This window comes from Aulonocara sp. 'chitande type north' Nkhata Bay, linkage group LG11 (genome assembly GCF_057382095.1).
Source record: "Aulonocara sp. 'chitande type north' Nkhata Bay isolate Kocher_YH1m ecotype deep benthic linkage group LG11, A_spYH_male_GT1.1, whole genome shotgun sequence".
Lineage (NCBI taxonomy): Eukaryota > Metazoa > Chordata > Actinopteri > Cichliformes > Cichlidae > Aulonocara > Aulonocara sp. 'chitande type north' Nkhata Bay.
Window position 1 is genome coordinate 29,833,718 of NC_141354.1, and position 14,546 is coordinate 29,848,263.

General features: G+C 42.7%; 1 protein-coding gene across 2 annotated transcripts in view; it reads left to right on the forward strand.

Annotated features, from left to right (window-relative positions):
- The window catches only part of mindy3 (MINDY lysine 48 deubiquitinase 3), a 31,029-nt gene that overhangs the window by 8,345 nt on the left and 8,138 nt on the right, over positions 1-14,546 (forward strand). For both annotated transcript variants that reach the window (XM_086311933.1, XM_086311932.1), the window contains exons 11-12: positions 583-663; positions 14,372-14,444. In XM_086311933.1, coding sequence (XP_086168059.1) covers positions 583-663; positions 14,372-14,444 — 154 coding nt within the window. The remainder of the gene's footprint in view (positions 1-582; positions 664-14,371; positions 14,445-14,546) is intronic.

Consider the following 14,546-nt stretch of genomic DNA (forward strand, 5'->3'; position numbering starts at 1 on the left):
ACTCCCAGGGGAAAATATGTTTGGAAGGAACAGTTATTTTTGGAAAACGTGTACTGAAAGGCTGACCAATCACAACGAAAACGTATAAAAATGCTTGTACCACAAAATAATTCAGCTGGCTTGAAAAACAGGAATGCTCATTTATCAATATAAGCAAGCCAAAAATAGCTGAAGTTGAGATATGGAGCCTGTGAACAGGTAAAGTGAGTAAGCAGCTGTAATAGGTTAATGGCAAGTAGATGGTTGCCAATGTAACTAAAGAGCTCTTAAGATCGCCGTTACAAAGCAGCGCATTTATATGCTATTCATGGCGGTTTAAGTTATCATTGTCATTTTACAGCATTTCATTATGCATATTATTGTCGAGGGTTTTAGAGAAATAACATGCCGCTGTTATTTAAATATTAATGTTGAATGGAAAATCTGCATGTTACATTTCAAGCAATTACTGATTCATGATGAAATTTACTGAAATAGACACTCACAGGTTATGCATTCCTTTTCTGTGTGTGTGTGTGTGTGTGTGTGTGCGTGTGTGCGTGTGTGCGTGTGTGTGTGTGTGTATGTGTGTGTGTGTTGCAGGTCGGGGCGTTCCTCAAGTCTCCAAAGTTCCCTATTTGGATCCTTGGCAGTGAAACTCACCTCTCTGTATTTTTCACCAAGGCAAGTTCAATACACACATCCATTGGAGAGGTAGCATATAATTCACACACAGAGACATACAATGTGTAACATAAGCCAGTGTTCTCAGCAGGTTAGAAAAACCAGAATATGGAAGGTGCTTTAAAATAGTGCAGATCAGATATCAATGTGGGGGGAAAACCAGAGGCAGAGAGGGAGGGGGGGGGAAAAATGAGTACAGAAGATAGTCATATATGGCCGGTGCTCTTTCTTGGCTTTTCACCTAACAAGTATGGGGGAAAAAATGCTCAGTTCCCAAAGATGAACTTAACAAATACTGGCACACAGACATGGTCTGCATTCTCGCTCCTTCTCACTTCTCAAACACAAACACACAAAGTTTTAATTTATCAACCATCTGTGATCAACTAAACAATATGTGGTTTATTTTAAAGTATTGCAAGCATGCAAACTGCTGAGTTTGTGCTCCAGCAAGAGTCTGCACTTCTAACCACCTTCACTGTCAGGTTAAATCCATCAGTATGGATCACAGATTTTTCTCTTCTGGCACAAGTTTTTTTTATACAGCGTTGTCACGAGAGCTTTAAAGCCTCTGAAACAACAATCAGAAGTAGCTCCCAGTGCATGTACGATTTTTCCATTGCATTTCAGGAAATGTCAGTAAGTAAGTAAGCAAATGGAACACAACTGATTATTGGCAGTGGTTTGGTATGAGATTTTTACTGTGAGCCAAGATGCCAAAATAATCTGAATGACACTAAAAACAAGATAGTGAGATAAAACTTTGCCCCAAACAGCACAAAGAATGTTGGTCTAAGTATTTAATCCAGTGTCTGTTTTGTTAGTACTTGGGAAATAATAGTTATTTTAATGTTAATAATCCCAGATGTCAATGCACTCCCACATACTCTTGTATCTCAAATAATTAGGATATTATGAAAATATATTTTTGGTAGTTTGGTTAAAAAATATAGACTTATATTCTATATTAATTGCATGTAAAACTCTCTGATATCTGAAGTCCAGTATCCCAGATTATTAGAATATTTTAAGTTTGAGAAAATTGCCAATCAAGCAGTATAAAAGCTTGTCCAGTCTTCTCTCTCAGAGAAGCCTGGTTACTTCACAGCTGTTCAGATGGCGATTATCAACACCCTTCTAAGGACAGTAAGGCACAGAAGGTCATTGCTGAAAAGGCTGGCTGTTTTAAGAGTCACGTTTCAAAGCAAGCCGACTACAAGGGAAAAGTATGGTAGGAAAAGGTGTACCCTAACCTTGTCGAGAAAAGTCCATTCAAGAACTGGTGAGAGCTCCACAAAGAGCTGACTGAGGTTGATCTCTTCTGGAAAGGAGCAGCAACTGTCACATTCCTAATATTAAACCGCTCAGACACAGTATCAGAAACATCTTACCAGGTTTAAAAAGAAATAAAACTGGAAAAAATTCCACAGTGGTTCAAAGTTCTCTTTTTAGATGAAAGTACATTTTGCTTTTCATTTGAAAATCAAGGTCCTGGAGTCTGAAGGAACAGTGGCAAGGATGGATATGTCATTTGCTGATGTTAACAGTTGTTACTTTTCTTTTTTTTTATCACATCCAAGTCAACACAGCCAACTGCCGGGAGATTTTTAGAGCACTTCATGCTTCCATTGGCTGACAAATCTTATAGAGATGTCAATTTCCTTTTCCAACAGGACTTAGCACCTGGCCACAGTCCCAAAACTGCTACCATGCTGCTGATCATGTTATTATTGTCTGTGATTGGCCAGCCAAATCAGCTGACCTGAACCCAAATGAGAACCTATGGAACATTGTAAAGAGGAAGATGAGATGCACTAGTATATTACTGTAGCACTGTGTGAGATTGCTTTACAAGTTGAGGCGCTCTGGAGATTTGTGTTCTGTAACACACTATACTGATTCAGTCCTGATATACCAGAGGGGCTCTAATTGTGGCCAAACATGTTATTGGAAATCTGAGGGGAGGAAAAAGAAATCTTTGGTTTTTGGGAGTATGAATGAATTATTGTCCCATTTTTACTTGTATCAACTTGCATCTGAGTTATACACTCAAGCCTTCTCCATTAGTGAACATGTAATTTAATATGCTGCTTTAGCTTGTGAATTAAAGCTGGAAGTTTCAGTTGTAGCAAATCGATTATCTCTGCTGTTGTGAAAATTGCACCAGAAGGGGGGAAAAATTCCCAAGTAATCATCTCCATCATAACGCTACCCTGCTAATATATCATTGATTAAAAGCTCAGTTACGAGAATAATCTCATGCCCACTATGTGAGTGGATTGTATTTTGCCTCCGCTATGACCTAAAGTCGTCATGCGTGAACAGATGACTTACCAATTTCTACAATTCCCCCAGCACTAGTGACATATTCGCATATACACACACATTCCAGAGCACATGAAACCTAATCCTGATTAGCATTAGTTGTGTGTGTGTGTGTGTTGCTTTAGGTGGATGGCTTCTTGAAGGAAATATGACTCCCATGTTCTCATCTGGATGTATTTGTACCTCTAGACACTGGAAACACACTTGAACACACTCATTCATGTATGCACATGTACTGAGGAACATAGGCTAGTTGTACACTATGCCAACAGTAATGAGCTCTACAACTTTGAGCTTGAGGTCAGGAAGGCAGATGTGGGGCCTCATTCAGTGTGACCTTGTCCTACTGTGAAGTGAATCTGTGTTTCGAGAATACTTTTCTGGGCTTTATGGTACAAAAATAAACGTGCCTGGTTATGTAGCTTTTAGCTCCGATATAGAACCATCGCCACAAAAACAGAAAACCTGATCGCCGCCTCTGATGTGTCAGTGGCTCCTTCTTTCTGTCACTGGGGACGGGTGTGTATTCCCCTGAGTGGTTGTCAGTGTGACTGTGGCTTTCAGGCCATCGGCTTAATGCCATTAGTGTTTTGTTTTGTTTTTTTATCTAATCTGCCTACACAAAGACCATCCTGCCAATTTTGATCTGTACCCACAATACCTCCTGCACTCTGTTCTCAGTTGTATTAATGTGTGTGTGCATGTGAAAGAGAGAGAGTCTGAGTGTGTATAATGGCATGTAATGGGATCTGTTTCTGGACGAGAGTTTTTTGAGACGCCGGAAAAAGGACAGAAAGCAAAGAAGTGGAGAGATGGGTGACAGATGAGACGTATCATATAGTATGTTTTTTAAAAAACAAAAAAAGATTCTTCCATCCTTCCTTTTCCTTCTTTCTTTGAAGTAGCTGAAGCTTGGTCTATTGCCCAAGTGAAGGACTCCCCAGCGCACCTTAGCCAGTCTCTTCAGATTGTTGATCCCTCATGGGAAGGAAAGAGGAGGAAAGGAAGTAGAAAGGAAGGATGCACTTTAAAGAGCAGTGTGGTGGTCACTCAGGAAAGGAGGTGGGGGTAGCCCCCCTGTGACATTTCTCATCGCTCTTTACTCTGCCCTCACTGAGTGATGAGGTTCACAGGCTGTATCTGCGCTTCTCCGGGGAGTTATGTGTGTACAGTAGTTGTGCTCTGGGTCAGTGATTTACTAGGAGAGCGAGCAGCCGCTATGGCGCTCTGTGTCCCATAAGACTCCAGCTTCTGTCTGCAAAGACAGAGGATGTCTTTCAGGGACTGGTAAGGAGGAAGAAGCTGTGTGCAGACACAGTTAGCTTTAATTCATTGGTGTTTTACTGCTACTGGAATATGGCTTAAATCTTCAACATAAAATATTCCAAACTTAAGGTGCATTTGCCATCCCTTTTCAAATATCTTGTCTGCAGCTCACAGTATTCTTCAGTGTAATGTGTAACATATTATTTCAACTCGTGTGTTTGATGTAATAAAGTAAATTGCAAATCATTACTCAATCAGTGCATGTTTGCAAAACGACATATGTATTGCGTTCTTAAAGAATTAATATTTAAAACAACAACAGGAAAATAATCTGCGGGGCCTTTATGAAATTTGTTTGGTCATCTACGATTAATTTCTGGTCTCCATATGATCAGTGGGCGCGGGCCACACGCAAACACAAACTAACAAAGCGGTGTACATTAACAGTCATTAATAATCTGTGACAGGTCAGACCAAAGGTCTTTGTAGTAGGATAAAAGTCTATCTTTGTCACTGTATGTGTGCATTATTCTTCCTTTTCCCTCAGGTGCTGCTCTTTGTTATAAGACGCATCATTACACTGTATAACTATTCTCTGGTGTCTCCTTTCTTTTCTGGTGAGACACGTTTTTGCCCATCTAAGACAGTTTCATAAATCACTGCTTATCCTGCTTTGTCACACCTGAAACTGCACTCACTCATTATGTAGCAAGAGAGACACGGAGCTTCTGTTCTTCTCTGTACTTGTGATCACACAGGCTAGTTAAGATGAACTAAAGGGGCACATACAGTCTACATAACAAGCCCTCACTCACAGACTCTCTTCTCAGCCTGTCATGTAGTGAGTCTGTCGTTACCTGCTAGGAACAAGATGGGAGACACTGCCCAAGACCTCTGCTTTGTTGTTTTGAAACTGATCTCTACAGACGCACTCTATGGCCACTCAAAGCCTCTCAGCAACACAATAGCTCTTTGGATGGACCGGTGAGAAAGAGAGTAATTCTAGTAAAGTGCTATGTCTACCTGTCTTACCTGAAGTAGCTACATGCATGTGGAGATAAAGGCTGAAAGGTGGAAAGAAAATGGAACAAAAGTTAAGGGAGGGAGGGGAGGAAATACTCCAAAACTGGAGTACCTATTTAGCACAGAAAAGGGTAAGTGAGGGGGGGCGAGCTGGGCAGGGAGAAAGAATGAAAGGGGAAGAAGGAAGGACATGAGACATCAACCTAAGAGAGCCTCTCAGCCTGGTGAGCACAGTGCAGCATGAAAGCAGATGGATAGAGGTGACGTTGAAGACAGTAGTCAGCAAACATTTCTTGAACATAACACAAATAATAAAGATCAGCCGAGCATTGTACTTTATCTAACATGTTGCAGTAAATCTTGAGCTGCTGTTCTTAAGCTAGGGAGGAAAAATAATGTTTGTTTGTTTTTAACTGTGTTGATAAAATACAAAATTAGATTGTTTATGGTTGATCTCATTAGATATTCACTCATTTCTCGTACTCTTACGGCATTGGGTACGGAGGTGGCAATCGCAAAATCCAACAGGCATTACTTCCTAAAATTGGGTTGTGCTCATCAGATAACAATAGTACACAAAACACTCCTTCATCCAGTTTAATGTTTGTTCTTAGGGTTTTTCTTGCTGTATGTGTTTGCTTTCATGACTTTTTAAAAAGAAATTAGTATTTTCATCTGAAAAGAATAAGAACATCATCACCTGTTACATGAAATCGAAGGTTGCAAGTAAACCTAAATAATTAGTATTCGTCTATCATCATCTTAATAGCTACTGCACAAGTAGGTCTGTGATCTTAAATATTTTGTTGGCTAAAGTAAGACTTCCTCTCTGTGTAACATGAGTTAATTACCTAAAATACGCATAATTACAAATTTTATTTCCTATCTGTAATTTGTTTTGTCTAACAATGTTCTTGATCTAATAAAAAGACATTTGCTGAAAAGGACGGTTGATTAAAAGACAAACGCACATTCCTGAATTCTTACTCGGATCCTCTTTCCGGTCTCTTAAAATTTTTTGGCAAGGACCGTAAATGTATTCCAGTTTTACTTGGAGCAAATGTTCTACATTACATTGTATATTTAAGTCCTTGTGATTGCATGACTGTAGTTCCTGCTTTGTTCCTTTAGAGAAGCTTGTTTTCGCTCCCTTGCTGAGGTCACGGGTTTGCACAGAAAAGGTTGCACTGCAGAGATTGGAATGTGCTCCTTCACAAACAGCGTTTGCATCTCAGACCTGGCTTTGGTGCTGCAGTGTATCATTGCACTGGTTCTCTGCATTAGCATTGTACCAAATGAATTTCATCACAGGATGCAATTTATTTGTTGCACTGACACCACCTCTTGCATAGACGCTCGCACATACACACTGACATGAACTGTTACTCAATTAGTTTGAGTGGAATGAAATTGTGAGGCACACAACATACATGCACACACTTCCCTGCAGAGTTTGTTAGCTCCATGACATGTTTTCCAACTCAGCAGCGTCTTCCCCAGGCCTCTAATAAAACACAGATCAAAGATGGCCAAGCAGACCTATCATTGCACACACAGTCATGTAGGCTTTGCTGTCATTTTATGTGCCTGTGCATGGTCTTGACGCTCACATGAGTCATTGTCTTTATTAGTCCCTTTCTTGTGCTCATATTGGTGTGAGTCTGTGTGTAATGGTCGGCCATAATGATATGTTTTGTTTAGTGTGTTGATGACCACTTAGTAGTGTTTGTGTCTTCGTTGGAACGCAATCTGTAAATGTTAGATTATCAGGTGAACATTGCAAACAGACTCTCAGTTCACGAGGCTTATTCGACCTCTATATGTAGCCTTAAATTAATTAAGCCCCGTGTCTTTCAAATGAGGATTATTTTCTCAGTTGGGGTAGAAGGTTTAATTACATTTTATCAAAACAGTTCATGTTTCATGATACGGACGTTTGTTCAACTCCTTCTGAACTTTTTTCAGCACTTGATTCCTCTGGGAATTGTTCAATCTTGGAAGTGAAGCATAGACGCATCTAACTAATGAAAAATCTTCTGTCAGATTTATGGAGCCTGTAATGTTAACACATCAGGCCTCTGCTGTACTCTGTCACAGAAAAGTGTGTGAGCGTACGTTTGCTGGTGTGACTGTTTTTCTTTGCATCTGAAGAGCCTGCAGCTGGGAGTCATCTCTTCTTGGACGTGTCTCCCTAACCACCCCCCCCCCCCCCCCCCCCCCCCAAAAAAAAAAGCCTCCTCTCTCCTTAAATAAGCCCCGAATACAGTAATAAGTGGACCATGAAACCCAAGCAGCTTGTGTGGATCAGAGGCTCAAGCTTTAATAAAGGCTGGCTAAAGGAGATGTGGAGGGTTCATTTGCTCTCCCAAAACATTATGTGTTTGTCCAGTGATTCATTGTCATAAGTACAGTCTTGTAAAGAAGAACAGTGAGAACCCTCCGACTCTTGTCTTCACGTTTTGAACAAGTATTTCATCTTTACCTTCTCTTCTCTTAAAAATATTCCCTCCATCTCCCGTGAGCTTTTTTTTTTTTTTCTTAAACTCTTTTTAGTGTTTACACATGAAAAATATTTATAGGGCACTTTAACATTTACCTTCGCTCTCCTTATCACTGATTGCTTTCAGTGTTGCTTATCAGACACTTTGGTTATTCGACTCTAAAACCTGTATAATCTTGACAAGATCTGACACCAAGTTTGAAAATATCAAATAATACCTAAATGCAAGATAAGATAAGTCAGGATACAGGATACAAATAAACAACATTTTCAGGGATTTCTATAAAACGTTGTATTCACCACAAATAAACCCATCTAAAAAAGAAATTGATCAGTTTTTGGACAACATAACTCTTCCAAAATTATTGGACACTCAAGCAATGGCACTGGATTCACCACTGACACCAGGTGAACTCCAGGAAGCCCTGATAAGTATGCACAATAATAAGGCTCCAGGTCCAGATGGCTTTCCTGCAGAATTCTACAAAGAATTCTGGTCGATTCTAGCACCAGTTTTCTACAGAACGTTGTTGGAAATTAAAGAAAAGGGCAGACTTCCATCAAATATGAATTCTGCAAACATTAATCTCCTGCTAAAACCAGGCAAAGACCCTGTATATCCCTCAAGCTATCGTCCAATATCCCTTATAAATGTAGACCTTAAAATAATCTGCAAAGCTCTCTCAAAGAGACTGGAGAAAATAACCCCCCTCTTAATTCATCCTGACCAAACTGGTTTCATAAAAGGTAGGCACTCATCAACAAATACACGTAGATTACTTAATTTGATAGACTACTCATACAGTAAAAACCTAGAAACTACAATATTCTCTTTAGACGCAGAAAAAGCATTTGACAGAGTTAACTGGAAATTTCTATTTGCAACTTTACACAAATTTGGTTTTGGATCCTCTTTCATAAACTGGTTAAAAATATTATATAATTCCCCAACAGCTTGTGTTAGAACAAATGACCAGACATCCTCCAGCTTCTGTCTCTTGAGGGGCACCAGGCAGGGATGCCCACTCTCCCCTTCACTATTTGCAATTTTTATTGAACCACTAGCAGCAGCAATTAGACAGAATTCAGTAATTAAGGGCATAAAATGCAAGAACGTGGAACATAAAATCAGCCTTTATGCGGATGATGTGTTACTCTTTCTCCAAAATTCACAAACCAATATCTCTGGGGTGATTGAATTGATAAACTCTTTTGCAAGAATATCAGATTACTCAATTAACTGGTCAAAATCTACAGTCCTACCGATTAATTGCTCCTTCCATAATTCCTCTTCTACACCACTGCAATCGGGAAATATAAAATATTTAGGTATTAATGTTTCTCCCAAGCTTGCAGATCTAACTAAATTAAACCATATCCCACTTTTAAAGAAGGTAGAAGATGATCTGGCTAGATGGAAATGTCTACCCATATCACTCATGGGAAGGGTTGCCGCTATAAAAATGATGGTCTTACCAAAAATAAATTATTTATTCTCAATGATCCCAACTAAACCGCCACAAGATTGGTTCAGATCTCTAGATTCATGTATGTCCAAATTCCTTTGGAAAAATAAACCCCCACGTATAAGCTTAAAAACACTACAAAAGACCAAGGATAAAGGAGGACTAGAACTGCCTAACTTTCAGCACTACTTCTTAGCCAACAGGCTTCAATTTATCTCAGGATGGCTAAAACACACCCTCTTAGATGAACCTTGGCTAGATGTAGAACAAGCACTCTGCAATAATCTAGAGATCTCAGACCTACCATTTATCAGCTCAAACATCCAACGACATGAATGCTTTAAAAGCATCAACATCAGCTCTTCTCTGACAGCATGGTGGGAGTTTCTAAAATTGACGGCGTCTTCATTAATCCCATGCAAACGTACACCTATCTGGAACAACCCTGACATATTACAAAACAATAATATGATAAACTTTTCAGATTGGAGTGATAAAGGAATCAAATATTTAGAACATATACTAGAAGGAACAGAATTTATTTCATTTGACGGACTAGTTACACAATATGGGATCAACAAGAAAAGATTTTTAGAATATCAACAAATTAAATCCATAGTAAAAAAGAAATTTAAACCGGGTCAAGTTGAACTACAAACACCACCAAGTGTGGTTCAATTTCTTACTCTTAAACCCCCCAAATTACTATCCAAAATATACAGAATGCTTTCTAAAACAGATGAATCAATATCACTTCCTATTGCAAAATGGGAAGCGGATTTATCAGTTAACTTAGACCTAAACTTCTGGTCTCAGATTTGCTTAAAAACCTTTCATCTAATTAGAAATCCCAGTCTTCAATTAATTCAATACAAAATATTACATAGAGTGCACTATACAGGTCATCGGATGTTCAAGATGGGCTTTACGTCTACCAACAACTGCTCACACTGCCAAACCAATTCACCGGACAATTATATCCACGCTCTTTGGTTCTGTCCACCAGTTCAGAAGTTTTGGCGCGAGATATGTGAAGACTTATCGAAGTGTCTGAAATGTAACATTCCAACTTCCCCCTTAGTGTGTTTGTTGGGCAGCTTAGATAATGTCACTTCAGAAAAGAATATCGCCCATATGGTTTTCACTGCCCTATGCATAGCCAAGAAAACAGTCCTCATGAACTGGAAAAATAAAAATAATCTTAATTCTAACCAATATAGAAATTATCTATTAGATTACATTAGTCTTGATACAGCCTCTGCCACCACATCAGATCAATTGCTCTGGGCTCCTTTGATCAGCTCCATCACCTAGTGGGGGTGGGGGGTCATAGTTTGGTCCCGCCTTCACTGTTGTGATTGGTGTAGGGGTAGGGACAGGCTTAGGGCGTCGGGGGGTTCCCCGGAGGCATCTTCCTTGGGGGGCTCAACCCGGGGTAGCGGTCATGTCCGGTTAGGGGCTCTGTTGGCTCTCCGGTGACTGTTTCCTCGCGGCTGCGTGCAGCGGGGCTAGGGGAGGGTCTGTGCTGACGGACGTGGGTTACTGACCTGGTAGCCTGGCTGCCCCTGGGTGGGTCCGGGATGGGCGTGAGGTTCTGGGGGCGCTCCGTCTCTGGGCTGGGACCCGGACCGGGCCTCGGGGGCTTGGGTCCTGGTTGGTGTGTTGCCGGGGTTGTGGGCGGGTGGGTGCATGGGGGCCCAGCCCTGGAGCAGGGTGCCGCCGGTGCGTCGAGCCACCTGGGGGGCTCTTCAACTGGTGGGGGAGATTGTCACATCTTGCAGGAGCTTTCCTCTCCTCAGGAGCTGCCTCTGCAGGAGGGGGAGATACAGGAGAGGTGGAGGAAGATCTCAGCCTGGGTGTTTATTGTCTTATGTAGTCTGGAAGATGAGTGGATGGTGGGGTGGGTGCAGTTTTCTCTGTGGTGGGGTTGGGTGGACTGTCCCAGGCTCTGTGGGGCCGGGCGGCGCTGCTGCACTGGGCCCGGTCTGGATGGGCCTGGGCCCCCTTTCCCTGGCGGGTCGCGGAGTATGCGGGTGCCTACTGGGGTCAGCGGGGGAGCTGGCCCCAGGGAGGGGTCACTTGCCCCTCCCTTCCTTCCCTCCCCATCTCCAGCTGCCTCCCTCTTCCCGCTCCACCACAACCACCCACACATGCAGGGCCTTGGAGTAGGGGTATGTCACCAGGGTGCAGAGGAGGCTACCCCCCCCCCCCCCCCCCCCCCCGTCCCCTTCTGGCTGCCTCTGCCTCAATTTTATCCCACAACTTAGACATTCACATTACTCACACTCTCATTACACATACATATAGGATCTTGGGGGTGGGCACGATACACGGAGTCCAAAGTACCATCAGGGTGTACACCCCACCCCTGGCATCGTTGCCCACCTCTCAATTTTAAATACACGTAGACATTGAGGGCTAGCAGGAGGGACCATGCGCTTACCTGCTGCTCTCTGGCAGGTAGCTCCAAGCCCTCCTGGGTTTTAAATGCACCTTAGAACACACATGCATCAACATTACAATGAGCGGGTGGAGGGAGGTTCGGAGTCTTCTCTCACCCCCGTTCTCTGCGACCTGCTGGAGCAGGGGGGCTAGGACTAGGAGGAGGAGTTGGCCGTCCGACTGCGGTCTGGAGTGTGGAGCCTTCCTGCTGCTGCGGAGTCGGGGCGGTCTGCCTCCCCCCACCGCAGGGAAAAGGGAAACACCACCTGGGTCTGGGTGCAGTTCCCCCCTCCAGGGGCGGGGGCACCTAGACCCGGTTTGTAGAGTACGCTTGGGGAGTGTGATCGTGTGTACAACGTCTCTTTATGTCTGTCTCCACGTTGGTTGAGTGTGGAGTAAGTGCATATGAGAGCATGAGGGTGGGAATGGATGTTTGTATCTGTGTGTGCCTGTATGTCTGTGTCTATATGTCAGGTTGGGTGTCAGGCGCCACCTCTCTGGGGACATCTCAGGCCCTCCAAGGTTTGGAGGCCTATCTCCCCCTACCACCACTTCCCCTGCCAGTGGCGGACCCCCTCAGACATCGGTGCGTTGGTGGTTCTTTGTGTCCGGGGATGGGCGTCCAGGTACACACCGGCTCACTCCTTGGCGGCCGCTTATCGGGGCCTGGAGCCTGGGGCTCGCTCGGGCCACTTCGGAGGTGGGGTGCCCCCGGCCTCTCGGCCTGGGGCTCGGTCACTCAGGCGCAGCTGGCTGCCGGCGGAGCTCACGGGCGCGTCACTGCAACTCCCCCTGGCTTCTGCTCCGCGGCTGCTGAGTGAGCCCTCATCTGGGACTCTCCTCAGCTCTTTCCGGGACAGTGGCGCAGCTGCCCCTCTGTTGGTCTTCCTTGGTCTCTTGTGTTCTGGGGGCCTCTGGATGTCTGGAGTTTTGATCTCCTCCACACCTGCTTCACGCCCTGGAGGACGGGGCTGTGGCCCCCCCACACCCTCTAGCAGATTATTACATGAAGGAACCTTTTAAAAAAACAAAAAACAAGCGCGTCCATGCTCACAGGTGTACACACGGGTGATCACACCCACAAACTACACCCTTTTTGGCTCCTACCTCAAAGCACACTGTGTTCTGTTGATCTTATGTGCTGCACAATAATGTTTAACATTTAGTATTTACTGTCATATTCCCATATATCATTGTGATGTTGTTTATTCTATTACTCTTGTTCTCTTCTGCTTGCTTTCTTTTTTCTTTCTCAGCAGGTGATCCAGGTGATTGATATATGCATTTTTTTTTCTCTGCCCGTTCTGTTGGTTTTTGTCTTTTGCCCTTCTCCCCCGTCCCTCTTCTCAGCTGTTTCTCTTTCCCTCTTTCTTTCTCCCCTTCTTTCCCCCAGTCAAGTCTGTCCCGTATTCAGTAAGTGAAAATAAAATAAACAATAAAAGGTGAATCAAATGGACCATTACGGCAAGGCTGGGATGGTCAGTTTGGTAAAGTAAATCCGTTGGGCATCTTTCTTTGCCTTTAGACAACAATTCTGATGGCAAAAGAGCCAAACGGGACAGGCCAAAAAAAAAAAAAAAGATAAGTCAGGACGTTTCTTTTCATTTTGGGGGGGAGTGTCCAACAAGATCTATCGCAGGCCTCTGGGGTTAAAGTGCTGTATTAAGGGTTTGGTATGTTTTAAACAAACTTGATTTTCAAACACATCATCCAACAGCGTCCAGAGGCAAAATTGTTTATACTCCAAATGGGTAAAAAACCTTGCGGTCATGTCCTCCTTGTGGGTCAAAATACTTTCCTGATTTTACTATTGGAACTCAGTTGTGTGCAAAAAAAGGGGTCTAAACCTTTATCACCCCTGAAGATTTTAGTTCATGCTTTCATATTTTTAGTTTTGGGAAGTAAGACAAAATGTCAATTACAAAGTCAGGAAATGGAATGCAGTGGGAGGAAGAATTTCAGAGTCTAACAGTCTGATAAGTTGTGGGGGGTTTTTTTTGTTTTATTTTTTTATTCCCAATTTCCTCAGTATAGAAAGAGTAATGAAGGCTTTGCATAAGCATGCTATACGATGTATCAACCACTTATAGATGGATAAACACAACTCTTCACATCTGCTGCGCCTGTCAGCGTTGCTCTCTCCAAACTTTACCAACATACAAACATTGCAGAGCTCGTCATAAATCACAAGCTAGATATTTAAGACTTGATTTCCTGACACTGTGTTTGGAGTGAAAACAAGCCATCTAACTTTATCAGCAAATCAGTTAATAACCCAATGAACTCTGGTGATTGCACAGGCCCCTTAGGTTCCACACATACATGCTTAATGTACCAACAGTGAATCACAAACCTACTGCTATGAGTGGTGCTCTGTATTGGCTGCATGTTTAGAATATAGAGTGGGTTTGGTGCATTAGTATTGCTCAACTTGGGCAGGACCAATTGAAATCTGCTCTTAGTAGAGATATAGATAAAGAAAAAGATAGCGATATATAGACGATCATCTGAAATGACAGAAATATGACCTAACTCTTCTCCTTCTCTCTCCTCACTCTGCATACAAATATTGGATGTGTGTGTGGTCACTTTAGGGTTAAACCTCTTCACGTTCTAGTGCACACGTGTTTTTTACTTGCTCTTGTCTTTAATGTCTTGTCTCTTTGTCCCTACTGTCTCCAAATAGGAGATGTCACTGGTTGGTCCAGAGTCTCCATCAGAACAGGCAAGGAGGGTTTTCCAGTCATTTGATCCTGAAGGTAACGGAAAATCAAGTGTTTGCATTTAAGATGTACTACTGATAGCTCTGTTTAAGCTTTGACTGATACCAGTTTTAAATTAGTAGTCCTCACTACAGAAGG